The 20,436-nt window shown below is 38.1% G+C and overlaps 1 protein-coding gene across 1 annotated transcript in view; it reads right to left on the reverse strand.

The window, feature by feature from the left end:
* LOC124257631 (protein crumbs-like) overlaps positions 1-6,798 on the reverse strand; it is a 103,125-nt gene extending 96,327 nt beyond the window's left edge. Inside the window, 2 exon segments of the mRNA XM_046691737.1 lie at positions 4,079-4,216; positions 6,738-6,798. Coding sequence (XP_046547693.1) covers positions 4,079-4,216; positions 6,738-6,798 — 199 coding nt within the window.
* Positions 6,799-20,436: the final 13,638 nt, after the last annotated feature.

A 20,436-nucleotide genomic window follows, 5' to 3' on the forward strand; every position in this document is an offset into this window, starting at 1 on the left:
CTAGAACTATAATAGTTCAGGTGTACTTTATAACACTATACATGGTGGCAGAGCAAAGTGTAATTCTTAAATCATGTTTAGTAAGTGCAGATCAACACTAACCAGATATTAAACTAGTCATCATTTTAGATAACACCACATCATCACAAAAACTTCCGTTTGGTTGTGCTGAGCTTGTATAGCAATGATAGCATATATAGTCTCCTTGTTTGCTTCCTGAATAACATGCGTAAAAGTTAGTGATGTTCTGATCATACATCTATCAAAACCCGTGAAGATCTGGGTTAGAATTGGTCTTCAGTCATCCATGCATGTCGTAAGAGGTGTCTAACGGGATGAGGTGGTCAGGCTTGCTGACTTGGTTGACACATGTCATTGTGTCCCAGTTCCGTAGATTCATGCTCATAATGTTGATCACTGGTTTGTTTTGTCCAGATTCCATTATTTACAGACCGCCATTATATAGCTGGAATATTGCTGAGTGTGGCGTAAAACAACCAACCAACATCTGTCAAAAATGACAGGAATGAAACTGATATGGTATTTCAGTCTTGTACCTTTGTTTGGCAATATTTTCGTATGACACAGTCTACAAGTTCGCTATTAATATTGCTGACCACCTCATTTGCTAAGTATCCTGGCGTAGACACATTTGCTTTAAATAAAATGCTTCTGACAGTTTTTTGCGAATGTGACAACACATTTCCGATTTAACTGCAAAAGAAGACTCATGAAAATCGTCAAGTGGTGATAACTCTTAGCCGATCAAAATCGAGTCAAGCCATTTTCTACTACTGCGGAATTGCTTAGCAATGGGGATTCCACTGTTACCTCGTAAATCCTTAATTCATTGCAAGGGGGAATTTCTTCAACCACAGTATGTTTATGATGTTTACATAATATCTGATAGTGAAGCACGAGGGGAAGTACTGTCCAAATCATGGTGGCATACAGGCCTTTATGCTCCCATACATGATACGCTATTAATTTCAAATTTGATCATATTTCCATCATTTTTGGCAGTACATACACTGATATGCCTCTTGTTAAGGGTGAAACGGTACGGCTCTTACCACAGTACGGTACATATTGCAGTACAAGGTCTTCAATAGTGTTCGGTTCGGTATATGAGAACTTACTTCTGGGAAAATATTGGCCGTCTAGCAAAGAAATGCACAGATTTTGACAAAATTATTCAATTTCTAGACATTTGAGAAAAAGTATAAAAATGTTAATAAAATGATGGTACAAAACCGAAAATACCGTAATTTTGGATTGCATTATGGTATATCGAACCGAAGGCAAAATACTGCAGTTCTACTAATACCGCGGTATACCGTTTCACCCCTACCCCTCATTTGGAGCACTGAAACATCTTCACCCGCCAGTCACTTCAGTTAGTGAGAGACTGAGTGAGTGAGTGAGTGGTTCTTCTGTTAGGTCAGTGTGCCAGCCTGGTTGGGAGGAAAACTGATGACGTAGCAGACATTATTCTCTTTGATGAACCCCACAAGCACCAACATGGCGCTAAAACACACAGAAACACAATGACCTACACATAAACCCACAAACTTAAGTTCCTGGCACAACAAAGAAATGTAACTCTGCGTAACGGAACGATAGTTACATTAGCCTTTGTTGATCATGTTGATAATGTATACTCTTGATGTTTAATCTATGACCCAAACACAGCTATCTCAAAGCTTACATCACATAGTTTTTTTCAGCAGCAGCGACCTAATTCATAATAAACTAATTAATGTAGTTGTGATTGACAATAAAATCCATCACCAGAATTGATAACAGTAAACTGAAATGACCCATTTCCATTGCCCTGAACACAACACTGGAGATGTACAGAGCTTGTATTATGGAGTGATTGTTCCAGATATCTGTCTGTCTGTCTGTAGATGTACTCTTCTACTAGTCTGTACATGAATCTGTCTGTCTGTCTGTAGATGTACTCTTCTACTAGTCTGTACATGAATCTGTCTGTCTGTCTGTAGATGTACTCTTCTACTAGTCTGTACATGAATCTGTCTGTCTGTCTGTAGATGTACTCTTCTACTAGTCTGTACATGAATCTGTCTGTCTGTCTGTAGATGTACTCTTCTACTAGTCTGTACGTGAATCTGTCTGTCTGTAGATGTACCCTTCTACCAGTCTGTACATGAATCTGTCTGTCTGTCTGTCTGTAGATGTACTCTTCTACTAGTCTGTACGTGAATCTGTCTGTCAGTCTGTCGATGTACTCTTCTACTAGTCTGTACATGAATCTGTCTGTCTGTAGATGTACTCTTCTACTAGTCTGTACGTGAATCTGTCTGTCTGTCTGTACATGTACTCTTCTACTAGTCTGTATGTGAATCTGTCTGTCTGTGCACCTGTCTGAGTGACTGTCTCTTGATTTCTCAGTCTGTATGTTAAGCTGTGTCGTCTCTTTCTTGATCTGTCTGTTGATCTTTCTGTCTATCAGTTTGTTAATTTGTCTATCAGTAGGCCAGTTTTTTTAACTATCAGTCTTTCTGTTCTGCCTGTCTGTCAATTGGTATGTCTGTCTGTCTTTTTGACTTCAGCTATCTATCTCCTGTTGATCCATCTGTCAACCTGTATTAGCCAGAACTTTCCTTCTACCAACTACCAGAACTTCAAAATACCAAGTAATGTATGAGTTGTGTCCCTTTGGAATGCAAATCTATTCCTTACGTAATGAAAATATATATTTACATAATAAACTGTTTTTGAAATACAACAAAAAGTAGGTTCTTAATGACATATACAAATAAATTTTGTATTGTACACATTGGCCAAGGAATTGTTTGCAAACATAAGAGATGAATAATGGCTTTAAGAATCCTTGTCAAGTACAACCTGCATAAGCAGTGGACAATCGATATTTTATGAGTGCTTCTTTTACCAGCTCATTTCCCTTAGTCTCTCTCTTGAACTCACATATTAGACTGGATATTGTTTCTTGCTCTAATTGTTGAAGGAGACAATATTCCAGATTCTCTTTTAATGGTTAAAGTGACTGAACTCCTGAACACTGAAGTGCAATGACATGCCTTGACCAAGTCAGGTGTCTGACCACTGAATACCATAATTTGCCTATCTTATCACAAGCTATGATATGATCAGTATATAATTCATGTAATTGTTCTGTGCACAAAATACACTGGATTGTCTGGTCCAGGCTCAATTATTTACAGACTGCCCCCCATAAAGCTGGAGTATTGCTGAGTGTGGCATAAAACTAAACTCACTCACAAATGACACAATCAGAATGGTGATTGAGCTTGATAAATATTTTACTGGCGCTTCGGACAGAGCAATTACAAGGAACATATAAGAGTTTCATCAACTTTTGGCATAAGAAATGGTGTTTTACACCTCATTCCAGATTACTGCAGGCAGAGTAACAACAAGTACCGACTTTTAATAGCATGTTTTGTTGTGATGCGGCCTCACGTTGAACCACTGACCTTTAGTTCTCCCGAGCAGAGGCTCTATCTGCCAGAAAATGAAGACGGTCCAAACATAACAGAGACATAACATGATTAAGTGTATCATGACAATGATTTCAACATAACACTGCACACAATCACTGGAACAAATATATTTTGTCACAAGATATGAAGAAAACTGTGTCATGACTTACCTGGGGTACAGCCTGTCTGAGTGTTCAGTGGGCAATAGTTCCATCTCACATTGGAAGACAATATACCACTTCCCAGAAAACTGATTCCAATTCCACTGAACAAACATCCACTGAAACCATTCCCAACTTCAATATTTGTGCCATTTAACCGCACATCCAATAAATAAGAGAAATGTGTAGAATTGGCCACAATTTGGCTAAAAGACGTCTCCTCATGCGACACATTAAACACGATAGCTCCTAAGTGGTAGCGCAGATTGAAGATGTACCACTTATTGTTATTAAGATGACTACCAACTCGGCTGTAACCAGAAGTGTTGTTCACTCTCCAGTGGAATTCTAGCGAGCCATTATGTAGTAGCACCTGTAGCAAGTCACCACGAATGTTTCTTTGACGAATTATTTCCCCTGATGCATTACATGTTCGGAAGGAGAGTTGTGTCCACTGTCTCAAGTCCCATGCGGAGTTAGGGAGTGTTACACTAGAGCTGCCGTTGAAATATCCAAACTCTGCCTGAGAGGTGGCTAGTCTGACCAGGAGAACAAGGCACAGCACACCTGGAAATAGAGAAACAGAAGTTCATAAATAGTGATACTGTATACATAATGCCAATTAGAAAGTGGTCAAATGTAACATATGTTGGATTAAACTTTCTGAGTAACTAAACAGATTCTAGCACGTTTGTAGGCTGAGTTCCATCAGGATTCAAACAAAAGTACATGATCTAGACTACCAGTTGTCCGACTTCCATTTTAGTGGAAGCTACGGTGGCTGAGTGGGTTAGATTGCTGACTTTGTGTGCTGGTAAGTAGGTGCCTGTCTCTGAGGGTGTGGGTTCGAATCCTGCATGGTTTCAATCTAAAAGTACTAGAATCTGTACTTCACTGAGAAAGTGAAATCCCATTGGCGACTGGTGACTGTATGTCTTCTTCTCAACCAATTAAGTAAAGAAGAACACTATTCTATCCTTACATGTAATTTAACCTCGCAAAAAATGTTGATGATATTGCTAGAATATTGCTGCAATATTGCTAGAAGCTGTGTAAAGGAAATATATGCATGAAAGCTGAGATTGTGGAGACCTAAACAGAGTTGATGTTTCAAAAGTGCCGACATATTCACTTTCTATCTACTTAAGGCCAGACCAATTATATTTCTTGTTTTATGGATCCGCCTGTCATATTTTTTCAAGAATAAGAAAAAAAATAAAACTGAATTTTCCCCGCTCAAACTTACAAAAAAAATTTTTTACATTGTTTTTTTTACCCATACACTTAATAAATTGCCAAAAGTAAAATACTTTGACTATTTAGAAAGAATATTACTTGGACTGGTGATTTTTGATTTTGATTTTTTTCCCTCCTGCCTTTAGGTTTTCTGAGGACAAAAATCTGTAAAACAAGAAATAAAATTGGTCTGGCCTAACAAATTTTCGAAATTGAAAAGGAACAACACTGCTGGTAAACCTTATTGTAATGGTTCATGATTCCCCAATCTGTGGGATCCTACTGATTCTAAGAGGAATTAAGGAACAAAAGAGTTCCACATTATTCCCAGAGGTCAAGAGAGGCTGATGAGAAGTCTTTATCTGCTTAAGCCAGAGACCAATACAAGATTGACAGTGATAGTCACAAGAAGATTGCCTGTGCATTTATCCCCTTCTTCAAGCATGGCCTGAAACCCACCCGTCTCAGATACAACTAGCAGGAAGCATGGATCTCTGGTTTGTCTCAGATACAACTAGCAGGAAGCATGGATCTCTGGTTTGCCAAGTATGCTTAGACTTAAAAAGGAAATGTTTCCTGGTCATAGGCATGTCACAACATGTTGCCTATTAATACATATCTGTCACATCATATGAAGCGGTATCTTGATGTGAACAATATCAGTATATTAAAGAGAGGAGTCAGAGTAAGAAGGTCGTGTGCGTTGGTATTCTTGGTGGGAAAAGAATACAAATTCTCCCCCCCCCCATTTTATAAAAGGTTTTACATGTTTTATTAACTCCCCATATTTCCAAACTTTTACAAAGTGCAGGTTCTACCGAGGTGACAAATATTCTCAAAACATCTTCACGCAAAACCGTTTTGTGCAGATTAAAATAGGCATTAATGCTTCCGTTGCTTGTGAAATAAGAGATGTAGAAGCCTTCATCCAAAAATGTATTGGCATGAAATCAAGTCTGATATATCTGCAGAAAGGTACCCCTGTTCTCCGGTAAAGGTCCATTTCTCATAATTACATACAGGATGACCATTAATACATATCTGCAAACTCATTTTCACCATGTTCACAGTAAATCTAAATCTGACACAGAAGATCCATCATCAACAAACATAACAACAAACATATCATAAAATGAATGTATCCTTGCCAAGTTTACAGTTAAAGTAGTTTGAAAGGCCTTTGGAAAGGCTCACCTATTATAGCACTTAGCTTTGAGTTGATAACAAATTACCATCGACTGCTATAACTGCAAGCTTTGTAATATAACAACATGTTTAACAGACATAATCATTAAAACAAAATTACATTACCATATGAGGAGGTAAATATCTATCGTCGGTGTATGGAACTTTGCCCACAGGAACTTTGCCCACAACAATTTTCCCAAACTGTGGGAAAGTTCCTGGCAAAGTTCCTGTTCCTGTGAGGGAAAGTTCCTTGTGGGCAAAGTTCCTGTGGGGAAAGTTCCTTGTGGGCAAAGTTCCTACAAAAGAAAGTTCCTTGTGGGCCTTTGCCAAAGTTCCTGTGGGTAAAGATTTTGTGGGGAAAGTTCCTGTGAGGGAAAGTTCCTGTGGGTAAAATTCCTTGTGGGCAAAGTTCCTGTGGGCAAAGTTCCTTGTGGGCAAAGTTCCTTGTGGGCAAAGTTTCCAAAGTTCCTTGTGGGCAAAGTTCCTGGATTCTCTGGGCAAATTTCCTGGATTCTCTACCGCCACACTGACAATATTTCATGATGAAAGAGAGCATGAATAAAGTGCAAGGTCATCATTATATAGAATATCACAGGAAATGAAACGTGTATACTGAGCCCAACTGCTAAATACACAAGTACCATCATGAAAACCAGATTCAAACCTCTGGAATGAACTGACATGTCATCATTGATGGGAACAAGCACGTGAAGTTTCAGAATCATAGTGTTCAACTTGGTCTAGTGACAGATATTATTGCCAGACAAACAGATCAGGCATTAACTCGCGTAACTTCAGTCAGGTGAGATTACATGATGATGGCCAGATTTCCAAGGTAGGAGTGAGTGAGTGAGTGAATTGAGTTTTACGCCACACTCAGCAATATTCCAGCTATATGGCGATGGTCTGTAAATATTGGAATCTGGACCAGATAATCCAGCGATCAACATTCAAGAACATCGCTCTACACCATTGGGATACGATGACATGTGTCAACCAGTTCAGTGAACCTGACCACCCGACCCCGTTAGTATGTAATGTTTATTCATTCAAGTCAAAGGCCACAGGCCCATAGGATGTACATTAACGGCATGTACACATATTTGTTATACATCAATATATAAACGATGAATAAATTTCACAAGGTACTACAGTAATACACAATGCATGATAATAACATTATTGGTGTACCGATGGGTAAAGTTTAAATGCTAAGAATACATATTTACTTAGTTTTAGTAATGTTTGAGGACCCGTTAGTCGCCTCTTACGATAAGCATGGGTTGCTGAAGATAAATTCTAACCCGGATCTTCACGGGTTTAGGGATAACATGCTGTTTATGGGAGTCATATTTTCCTCACCACCAGGTATACTATAATCAAAGTGCATTTGTGCTTGAATGGGTCCCATCAGGAAGTGAAAACATTTCCTGGTGAAACACCTCTTAATATGAAGACACACCCAAAAAGATACACATCAATTATAAATAGGTTTGACAAGACGGCACTAACAGGAGCCATAAAATCAATTCCTTATCATAATTTCTGCATCATTTAGGCCAGAGTAATCATTGCTTGTTTCACAGATTGCCTTCATTCTCACAAAGCTTCTAGACCGTGTCTGCAGTCTAGTGGATAGGGCATCTGTCTGGAGAGCTGAACATCACTGGTTCCATCCGTGCCTACATAATACCAAATCATCAGGGGTTCAAATTTTTTTTAAAAAGCCACTTGCCACAGGGCAAGTGACTTTAAGAAAGTAACTTGTCCTGACTAATTTTCCACTTGCCCTGATTTTATGACATAATCATGATGATGTAATTATGAAAGAATAAATCAACATGTTATTTGATGTTAATGTTTACTGGACTATTTATTGAAAAAAGATAAATAGCAAAGAAAGATAACTCTACTTTATTATCACTGATTAATTTAATAGCTACATTTTGAGCAGATATGAAATTAAATCCAAGTTTATTTGCAGTTTGAAACCATAAGTAGAAATTATCTAGTAGCCCACGGACAAGTAAGATACCATTATTTGATTGCCCCAAATGAAAACTGACTTGTCCCGGGCATCTGGCGATTGGATTTTTGAACCCCTTACCATGCTAAAACATGGTACTTCTTGTTACTCTGCCTTGCATAAAGGCGACAAGGGAAACAGTCTGGTTCAGTAAGTACCAGTGGGTATCCATGTTTAACTGCAGCATGGCATCCCAGAGAGGTAGCACTATAAAACTGCTATCTGAAGTCCTGACTAGTACGACCCGTGAAGATCCGGGGTAGAATAGGTCTTCAGCAGCCCATGCTTGCCACAAAAGGCGACTATGCTTGTCGTAAGAGGCGACTAACTAGATCTGGTAGTCAGGCTTGCTGACTTGGTTGACACATGTCATTGGTTCCCAATTGTGCAGATCAATGCTCATGCTGTTGATTATTGGATTGTCTGGTCCAGGCTCGATTATTTACAGACCCCAGCCATATAGCTGGAATATTGCTGAGTGCGGCCGTAAAACTAAACTCACTCACTCCTGACTAGTAAAAGCAGCCTCTTGTCAGATGCATAAATGTTCCTACTTATCATCTACCAGCATCAGTCTGAGATTAGTGTGCACTGGAAACCAGGCTTCATGTAGATTAAGTGGGGAGAAACAGTATTTTTGTAACAAATGCATTAAATGCTTTCAAGGTATGTTCAGCCTCAAAATTGAGGGTAGGCTTGTCATAATAAAATCCCAGTAAATTCTGCCCCTGGTATGTGGCAAAATCATCGGATCTTAGTGAGTAAGTATGGTTTTGCTCCGCTTTTAGCAATATTCCAGCAATATCACGGCAGGGGGACACCAGAAATAGGCTTCACACATTGTACCCATGTGGGGAATCGAACCAGGTTCTTCAGCATGACGAGCAAACGCTTCAACCACTAGGCTACCTCACTAACTCTCAGAGCATCTTAAGCACAGAAAACCTTCCAAAGCCATATTAATAAAAATAAAGCATTGTGAAGCAAAATAAAAAATGAAACTCTTAACTATATTGTTAGCATTTCTTTTAACTATATTTCTGATAAGACAGCTCCACACCGGAGGTACAATTAATTTGCATTCATCAACAAGTACATGCAAATATGTTGTAAGGTGAGTACAACCAAACACTCTATGATGTTGTATTACATTACACCAATGCAGGACACAACTGATCAAGAAAACAATACAAAAAATGTCCTTGAAGTCATAATAGGATTCACATACAAGTGTAGTCGTAACCCAAGTATTACTACCATCATGAAATGTGAGAATGAGGCTAATAGTTCACTAGTTGTATAGCAAGTAGCATGTCAAGGCTGATCAAGAAATGTTTCTTGGTGATAAATCACATCCAACATGAATGATGAAATTACTTTCTTACATGTATAAATATATTCAACTTTGTCTCATATCCAGTATTTCTATTCATAGTACACGTCTTTCAATTGTGTGTCACAATTCAGCAACCTCAATAAACAGCACAATTGTTACATAGTAAAATGCAGGAACAATAGCTCATGTCATTTTATAAACCTTAATGTTTCTTCAAAGGAAACTCAAGACAAGCAACCTTTTGTTAATGTACATATATTCATAAACTCGGTATATGTTAAGATGAAATTTCTTTCAGTGCGTCTATGTAAATGAATTATCATTTTATTAGCAATCTCCATTCATGGCTAGTCATTTTCTGTGAACATCATGCATGCTCCAAGGATAGAAATATATTTATTTTCTGAAATATTTAGTGGTGCCCCAAGGGATTAGTGGTGGTCCGATTATTTGAAATAATCGAAGATTGGTCATAGTGACTAAACGACCAAGCAATCGATCACAATTTATCATAATCAAACACAAACAATTCTGGACCACTTGTTTTCATTAACAATATTTTTCACATGGTTGGTTTTGTCTGTAACATTTCGTAAGCACTACAAGCTCGTTTCAAGTCATGATTGAATTTATCTTAAAGATTCCAAGAAATTTATGTTCCTAGCATACTAGTCATCCTTTAAAGATGTGAAATTTTGCCAAAAAACCCCAAAAGAACTACTTGTTTTTTAACTTATTTTTATGTGCATTAACAAATTTCATAAATGATGCTAACCAATTATTTTCGATGATTGATCGGTACTAATGAACCAATCATCAATTATGAGATTTTAACCAATTCCCAACACTACAAGGGATATAAGCGTTTGAGACCTGTAATGTAATGGTTTTTGAAACTTGTATTCTTCTACAGGAAACTCCCCACCTGCTAGCTAACCCATGTCCCATACAAAATATTAACTTTTGTTCTCTGTTGAAGATTAATGAAGTAAGTTTTATTACAAAAACTGTGAAGCAGCATCAGAAATTCTGAAAGTTAAGCCATGTCATATATCTGTATTTTTAAATAACTTCAAACAATCGCCTATTGTGCAAATTTAGTGTCTGTTCAGCAAATAGTTTAAACAATAACAGTATAGCAATGTTCCACAAGTTTGGAATGTGAAATCTGTCAAGTGAGTGAGTGGTGTCGACAGTGTCTCTCTGAAGGAATTCTTGTACACATTTTCTTGCATTAAGTGAAAGTATATTTATATACTAATTTCTCTTGTATTTCTACAGTAAGTTCTCTTGCATATGTGAGTGAGTGAGTGAGTGAGTTCCAATATGCCAAGTCTAACATTGAGACAAATTCTTAACGTTTTAGAACAAAACTGTAATTCTTCAAAGAAGAGATATATTTCTAGAAGGTTTCAAAAGATTACAGAATCAGGTAATCTAGTTCTGTCCACGTCAATTACATGAGACCTGGCATGCCTGGAATCCGTGGCCAGCAGGTCTGTTTCACCCACACCTCTACACTGACCTGCTCTCATAGCCCCAAGGGCAGTTATCTGCAGAAAGACAACACTGCAGTTATCAGGGAGTGAACAATGCCAGCTGTCTCTCCTGCTAATTGTGTTATGTGGGCGCTTGGGTTTACATCACAAGTTCATCCAGGGCACGTCATTACAGCTCTGGACACATTCAGTAGACCTGGATCTAGTCTGTCCCCTGAACCAAGTTATTTTCCCTTCCGTCCTGCCCTTTCTGCAATGCCCGATATGGATTCTGCCTCGCAGTCCCTGAACCACATTATTTTTCCTACTACCTAACCCTCCTTGCAACGCTTAAGCCCCAAATGAATCAAGTTTTGATTCCTCAGGTTCCTTTTCAATTTGAATGGGTATATTTGCAACTAGACTAAGGCTTAGTCTCTGAATATATATAATTTTGATAGTAACAAACAAGCCCATTTATATTGAAAAGGAGCCCTGGGGAGATCAGAGATTCAGAACCTGAGGAAATCTAGACTTGCTTTATTTAGGGCTTTAGCACTGCAGAGAGGGCTTGGCAGTAGGGAAATTAATGTGGTTCAGGGACTGTGACACAGACTAATTTGCAACCATCAAACCAGAGACCATGGTATATGGTCTCTGATCAAACTTATATACATTCAGAGACTAAGTGTTAGTCTACCCGAAATGCAGCAAGTCTAGTTTTCTTCAGGTTCAGGAATCTCACATCTCATTGTGGCTCCTTTTCAATTTAAATGCAATTAGGATCTAACATAATTACATACATTCAAAGACTAAGCGTTAGTCTAACCTGACTTGACAAACACATGGCCTCCAAGATAAAGTCATGAACAGGGATAAATATGTATAACTCTATAAATGAATCCTCAGTAATGCTGAAGGGGTCATCGTAGGCACAGGTACCTCAGATATGTACCCCAGGTACGTTTCTGTATACAGACATGTACCCTTAACAAAGTCAAACTACAGAAATGTACCCGGTACCCTAAACGACGGGGGAGTCCATATTCCACTACCCAGTACCAAAACCGTATGTAGTTATTCCCGTTAAGCTGATTGCGAGTGGTGTACGTTGTGCACTGCAAAATATTCGTATCTGTGTGAGCTCATTTCTTACATAACGCTATCAAATGCATCTAATACAACAGTATGACAGTTCTGATCAAGAATACGACACAATGCAGAATGGAATCGTCCTAGGGTACGTTTCTGTATTCTGATTTTGTTAAGGGTACATGTCTGTAAACAGAAACATACCTGGGGTACGTATCTGTAGTACCCGTGCCGACAACGACCCCTTCAGCTCCAGTAACAAGGCACTGTCAGGTCTGCCAAAATTGACAAGGATCGAATTGTGTCTGAGAAAAGGTTAAGGATGAGACAGGGTAATGTATTTCATAAATGAAGTTGTATATGCTCCGAGATATGTAAGAGCAACAGGACAGATATCATAAGTTCACTGTTTTCAGGGCTGGCTTGTAGGAAATTAAAATATCATACAGCTAAATTTGGGTTTTGGAATATTAAATATTTATCAATAAGGCCAGACCAATTTTATTTCTTGTTTTACAGATTTTTGTCCTCAGAAAACCTAAAGGCAGGACAAAAAAAATTAAAAAAATATAATCACCAATCCAAGTAATGTTCCTCGAAATACTCAAAGCATTTTACTTTGGGCAATTTATGAAGTGTATATGGGGCAAAAAACAATCTAAAAAAGAAATTCTTGTAAGTTTACATTTTAGGCCAATAAAAACATTAGGATTTATATTTTTTGAGCGGGGAAAATAATTTTATTTTTTTTTTTCTTATTCTTGAAAAAATATGACAGCCGGATCCGTAAAACAAGAAATAAAATTGATCTGGCCTAATACATTTCTTTACAATAATAGTAGTTTCCACATGAACTAACTCAGGTACCGTCACTTCCTCCTGTCTTAAGACCACATGATCTGACCATACAGATTTCAGATTTAAGACAAGGAACCTTTTTTGCCCACAGGATCTACATCGATTAGGAACTTAGTAACATTATAAAAAAAAATTATGACCATTCTACACTGACAGTAAAAGTAGTAAAATGTTGTAAAAATCTGATTTAAGAGGTTTTAATAATTTATTTCTAGTACCAAAATCAAACCCTGGTCTTTTTTCCTGCCTAACAAAATCTATTGAATCAGTAAAACCCATCTGAATGCACAGCTGGAGCAGTAAAAGTTTTCCTCATAGGTCCCTATACAAGATATCTAAAACAGACTATAACAGACAATACTGTCCAAGTGCCTCCAGTCTTCCTCATGCCCTATCATTGTCATGATAAACAGTTGCCCCGGACAACACCAGACAGGCCACACAAGAGTCCCCACACTGCCCCACCCGACGTGGACAAGAGAGGGAGGCTTTTGACCCTGGGGCAATCACTGACCAAAGTTATGAACCTTGATTGAAGATGACCACTTGTCAACAGGATTAAGGAGCATAATGACTTGTTGAAACAAAGTGTGTTGCCATGTCAACAATGACTGTTGATATAGGCCCGCATCACCTAGGTGGTCCCAACCCTTAAAGGGTAATATTATACACAGAGGGAATTACAGTAATTAGTTACATGCCTATCAAATGTGCAAGGTAATATCGCCACAAGGGCAAGAGTCAAACTAACAACATCTACATTACCACAATTACAGACGATTCTCCAAGTGTTCTAATGAGATTTCAATTGTCACAGAATGTAATTTATATGGTGTAATTGTACACTGCATCTCCATTTCTCTGACAATTTGCATCTCTCTTAATCTTTTATGCTGCATTTAGGTTTATTTCAGCAAAGGGTAACCAGATATACTCATGGAAACATATAAGGGAACACATGAAAGTACAAGTATTCCTTTATTCTTTTCCAGGTTTCTTCACAAGGTATGTATTGCACTGTGGGTGAAATTCTGGAAATAAATAAAGGAACACTTAATTGTACTTTCACGTGTTCCCTTATTTGTTTCCATGAGTATATGATCATCAAGAATACATTATGAGAGAAATCAAAACAAAACTATGTAATTCCACAGTAAAGGGTGACAGTACTGAAAAGGTTCTGTAAACAACTACAATCCCAGACCTGAGAATATAGCAATTCTCTCCATGATTATAAAAGCATGGCATCCTTTAGAGACTATTCTGTCCCAGGTGGAACATTAACCCTTCACCTACAAATGCAAATCTCTGGAGATCTTAGTTTCCGTAAAAATTGGATCAAGACATCAGTGATCAAGTCCTGGAAGAACACATATTAAGTTGGGTTCCTGTTTATATAACTCATGGATGTTTGTATGGCATTATACACACTGACATTGTTGCAAATTTGTAGCATCTTAAAACATTTTCATCTTTTGCCTCCTGAATTTGGAATATTTGATAACAAAATCAGTAAATACAGCAGCAATATACTAAAATAACCATGTGACCTTTCACACCATTCAGGATATATCAACGTACTTTCAGATCTCTAGGTTTGGTTATCAAGCTTGCATTAAGGACGAGGATCGTGCACTCGCAGTCCTTTATTGGCTAGGGGACCAGATTGGTCCAGTGATATCAGGGCACACAAAGGTAAACTCCTGTACTATCAAGATGACCTGCTGACCAGTGATTACTGATTACACTTACTGTAAATACCTCAATAAATGACCTGTGATTGATTCTGAGAAATCTAATTGTTATACAAGCAATCTTCCTTAAGTGGCCTTTAGAAACTGGTATGACTGACTGACTGAGTTTGGTTTTACGCCGCTTTTAGCAATATTCCAGCAACATCACGGCAGGGGACACCAGAAATGGGCTTCACACATTCACACACCCATGTGGGGATTCAAACCCGGGTCTTCGGCATGACGAGCCAACGCTTTAACCATTAGGCTACCCCACCGCCCCTGAAGCTGGTATGATGAAGTGGAACACTTTTTATGGATAGACAACTTCTTTGTTGCAGTAGTAGTTGCGACGTTTCAGTGTAGATCCTAACACCGTTATCAAGCAAATGATACACAACATTTGCACAAGGAGAAATATATGCATGGCGGGTATTGGTTATACAATAGAAGAGGTTGATGTACGGTGTGTTGACTTGAGACTTGTTGTGATAAGAAATGATTGAAGCCAGGAGACAAAGGGTGGGTTATTCTTTTTGCGTTTATGCTTCCCAGTGCAGTCCATATCTAACAGACAGTTGACAATGGAATGGATGGGGGCTTGTGATTCATAGTGTTGTCTCAACTTATTTTTGTTTATTAAACAAGCTGTCTGTGAAGCTATAACCCTTGATCCATACTTGTTTGTGCATACTTTCTGTAGAAATCTCTTTAAGCTATATGGGAAAATAACTAGTATTGGGAATTGGTTAAAATCTCATTATTGATGATTGGTTCATTACATCCGATCAATCATCGAAAATAGTTGGACAACATAATTTAGCAAATGTTCCTGTTGTCTTTGTTAATGCCCCCAAACATGTAGTTATTTGGGTTTTGTATTTTTTGCAAATTGCACAAAATTCATTTGCAAATTTCACATCAATATACAAAATCCTGTCTTACTGAGCTGCTATATACCAAGATCTTTTGCATTGAGCTGCAATATATATACTCATGGAAACAAATAAGGGAACACAAGAAAGTACAAGTGTTCCTTTATTCTTTTCCAGGTTTCTTCACAAGGTATGTATTGCACCCTGGGATGAAATTCTGGAAATAAATAAAGGAACACTTGTAGTTTCATGTGTGCCATTATTTGTTTCTATGAGCATATATATGTTTCTATAAGCTGCGATATGCCTAAGCCTGTGTTATTGTGCTCCGATATGACTAAACCTGTGTTATTGTGCTCCGATATGACTAAACCTGTGTTATTGTGCTCCGATATACAAAGCCTGTGTTATTGTGCTCCGATATGCCTAAGCCTGTGTTATTGTGCTCTGGTATGCCTAAGCCTGTGTTATTATGCTCCAGTATGCCTAAGCCTGTGTTATTGTGCTGCCTAAGCCTGTGTTATTATGCTCCGGTATGCCTAAGCCTATGTTATTGTGCTCTGGTATGCCTAAGCCTGTGTTATTTTGCTCCAGTATGCCTAAGCCTGTGTTATTGTGCTCCGATATACAGAAGCCTGTGTTATTGTGCTCCCATATACAAAAGCCTGTGTTATTGTGCTCCGATATACAAAAGCCTGTGTTATTGTGCTCCGATATACAAAAGCCTGTGTTATTGTGCTCCGATATGCCTAAACCTGTTTTACTGTGCTTCAACCTGTAGTGCTTCTTTCTATACACTTTTGCATTTTAATATTTCCCCTAAACTGTCAATCTTCCTCTGTGTCTGTTTTCTATAACTGCTTGTGCAGAAATAAATTTTGTGTGTAAATATATTTGGAGAGGGGTTTTATAAGTTGTAAGAATTTGTCCCCAATCCTTTTCATTTTGTGAATAAAAAATGTTTAAACTAAACTACAAAAGCCTGTAGTTGGTGTGTTGCGATATACACACACCTGTGTTATTGTGTTGCAATATTCATAAGCCTATGTTATTGTGTTGCAATAGATATAAGCATGTTATTGCATTGCAATATACATAAGCCTGTGTTATTGACCTGCAATATACATAAGCCTGTTATTGACCTGCAATATACATAAGCCTGTGTTATTGACCTGCAATATACATAAGCCTGTGTTATTGACCTGCAATATACATAAGCCTGTGTTATTGACCTGCAATATACATAAGCCTGTGTTATTGAGTTGCAATATACATAAGCCTGTGTTATTGACCTGCAATATACATAAGCCTGTGTTATTGACCTGCAATATACATAAGCCTGTGTTATTGACCTGCAATATACATAAGCCTGTGTTATTGACCTGCAATATACATAAGCCTGTGTTATTGAGTTGCAATATACATAAGCCTGTGTTATTGTGTTGCAATATACATAAGCCTGTGTTATTGTGTTGCAATATACATAAGCCTGTGTTATTGTGTTGCAATATACATAAGCCTGTGTTATTGACCTGCAATATACATAAGCCTCTGTTATTGACCTGCAATATACATAAGCCTGTGTTATTGACCTGCAATATGCATAAGCCTGTGTTATTGACCTGCAATATGCATAAGTCTCTGTTATAGCGTTGCAATATGCATAAGTCTGTGTTATTGAGTTGCAATATGCATAAGCCTGTGTTATTGAGTTGCAATATACATAAGCCTGTGTTATTGTGTTGCAATATGCATAAGCCTGACTTGTGTTGTAATATACATAAGCCTGTGTTATTGTGTTGCAATATGCATAAGCCTGTGTTATTGTGTTGCAATATACATAAGCCTGACTTGTGTTGCAATATACATAAGCCTGTGTTATTGTGTTGCAATATGCATAAGCCTGACTTGTGTTGTAATATGTGTAAGCTTGTGTTGTTGATCATTCATATGTATACGGTAAGGTAGCAATTCCTGTCAAATGGTTAACAGAGACCATGAACAATTAACCCAATAGATGACTGTAGCAAGTATGACACATTCCAGGGTGTATATTACAAGGTGGCCTACACTGTTCTCTATTGTTCAAACTGCTATATCTGTGTGTTGGCAGTTTGTTCTGTAGGTAAACAACCTTGCTCCTTACTCCCGAGCAGTACTGGAGGTGGTACCTCTGGAACTTGACAATTAATGGACTGTCATAGAGACAACTGTCATCCATACAAGAAGATCTGGATCAAAACTGTTAGATGCAGTGTCATGACACATGTTGTGCAGTGGAAAATAAAACGATTGTGCAGAGCTATGCAAATTAACTGAAAACCTAATCAACTAAAATTTTGAACTTACCTTTTGGCCTAAAACAAGGAGCTAAACGTGATTCTCTTAAGTGATTCTAAATGAACTTTGAAATGAAATGACCCGCTTTGATATCTTCGTAAAGTTAATATCTAGAAGTTAAATTCGACATCTGAATTGAACTCATACATAACTAACCTTTTCCCTGTCAATCTTGATGAAGTGAGGCCAAAGACTGGATAATATGGATTACTTCTAGTTGATTAGTAACTTAAATCAATGACTGAAAAATGTTTACTTCAGATCTACAATCTATAATATAAATTCAGATCTTAGTACTTGCTAATAGTAAACATAGATCTGAGGACATGCTTCTTCAGATCATGTCAGAACACAGAGTGAGTGAGTGAGTGAGTTTAGTTTTACGCCGCACTCAGCAATATTGCAGCTATATGGCGGCGGTCTGTAAATAACCGAGTTTGGATTAGACAATCCAGTGATCAACAGCATGAGCATCGATCTGCGCAATTGGGAACCGATCATGTCAGAACACAGAACAACCTTTCATCTGACCAATCAGAACATCACTTACCACATCAAAAAGTGACAGTTGAGTTGTGTTTTCTAATAATGCAATCAAGAAAAACATGAAGTGCTGAGGATAAGTGTTACAGGATGTACAACTGATTTCATTGAAATCATCACCAAAGGTTTGAGGTGAGGTGAAATTGGGTTTAACGTCGTGCTTGAGAATATTTCGCTCATATAACGACGTGCATGTGTGTGTATGTGTATGTGCGGCTGCTTGTACTAGCCCAGACTTAACCTGGTTTTATAGTGCTAGCCCACTGAGATACCATGCCGCAGTGAAGCATGAATACCCCACTCCAGACACATTATACTGACTCCGAGCCGACCAGTCCTTGTTGTACCCATTGATGCCGGGCGTCAGGCAGGGATCAACAAGTACCATATTTTAACGTCTTTTGGTATGACGCGGTCGGGGATCGAACCCGCGACCTTCCGCTCTCTGGGCGGACGCTCTAACCACTACACCACGGAGGCGGTACCAAAGGTTGGAAATGAAAGGGACTTTCCATAGGGAAGTACTGCCAAACAACTGCTGACTCATGTTAGATATTCCATAAATTTATTATCATTCAGTTTTCAAATTTTGAACCAATATTTTTCAAAGAATAGTTGGGAATGGAAGTAACCAGTTTGAAATAAGAAAGATGCTTTCTAATTGGCTAATGTGGACTTATTGGTAGACATCTGACTGGTCAGTGAAAGTAGCCTAATGGTCGTTGTTACATGACCAGGATGGGATGTCCTCACTGTGTTGCAGTGGCTAACATCCTATTGATATTGTTAAGTGTACAACAGGGCACTTCTAAAAATGTGTGCCCTCAGGAATATAACTTTGTAAACAAGACAACACACAGTGAACCATCTTCAAACCCGGCTCATGTCACTCCACCATGAGGTGAATAGTATACAATCGTATCAACATTCCCACAAGGTATTTCAACTGAAAAATATTAACATATCTTACATTTATTTACGTTAACTGTGTCATTAAATCTACCAGGTGTTCTGAGATTGTTCTGAAATTGTTCTGAGATTGTAAACTTCACTATTACCAAACTACATGCCCTTGGTGGGCAAACTGGGAAGATTTGTTATTTTGTTCAAAATGTATTTTCCCAGAATTACTAAGTATTTTGACACTGCATTCAATGCAATTATAAAATTAAATTATTCATTAAAGCAACTTCTTCTGTATTGGTCCAATTATCAGTTAAATGTAGCCCAGATTTACAAACCAGTAGCATTTGTTATAATGACAACAGTATGACTTCAGGAAATGTACGACACCAATTTGGAATGTTTCACTGATATTTGTTGCAAACACTAAATCAGTAGTAGATGGGTACCTGACAGTGTTAATCATGCTGACAACAAGAGAGTTTCTCAAGTCACACTCACAACTGTATTCAATTGCAAGAGACAACACTAGCTGTCTTCTTCTACCAGACATTACTGGTATGACCAATCAGCCACATTAGCTGGAACAGTATGCATCAACATGGACCTAGCTCCATGAATATGTCTCCTGACTTCATGACTTCAATGAATCAAGCTACATGACCAGCGACAGATATCTATAGGTGAGTGAGTGAGTTTTACTCTGCTTTTAGCAATATTGCAATATCACAGCAGGGGACACCAGAAATGGGTTTGACACATTGTACCCATGTGGGGAATCGAACCCAGGTTCTCGGTGTGATGAACAAACGCTTTAACCTCTAGACTACCCTACCACCCTTATATCTATAGGACCTCTGCTGGTCCTTATTAAGAGTATCTTTACCATTTCTGGGTTAGATTAAACAGAAAAGACATTTTAAAAACAGAGCCATTCAAAGGGAAATGGGTTATAATGACAACCTTATTTCCACTACACAATCTTCTTAGCCATGACAAATTCACCTTCTACTACAGAGGCCTTGCAATCAATCAACATGTTCACACACTACAGTTTCACCTTAAACTTGAAATTGATAACATTTATCTTTAAAAGAAAATAGAAAGAATAGGCAATGGATCTAACATGAATAGCTCACTCTCGTGACTAACCGAGTTGAGCGGAGATTTTAAATCATG

This window comes from Haliotis rubra, unplaced genomic scaffold, assembly GCF_003918875.1.
Source record: "Haliotis rubra isolate DU_JTF1 unplaced genomic scaffold, ASM391887v1 Scf67, whole genome shotgun sequence".
In the NCBI taxonomy this organism is placed as follows: Eukaryota; Metazoa; Mollusca; class Gastropoda; order Lepetellida; family Haliotidae; genus Haliotis; species Haliotis rubra.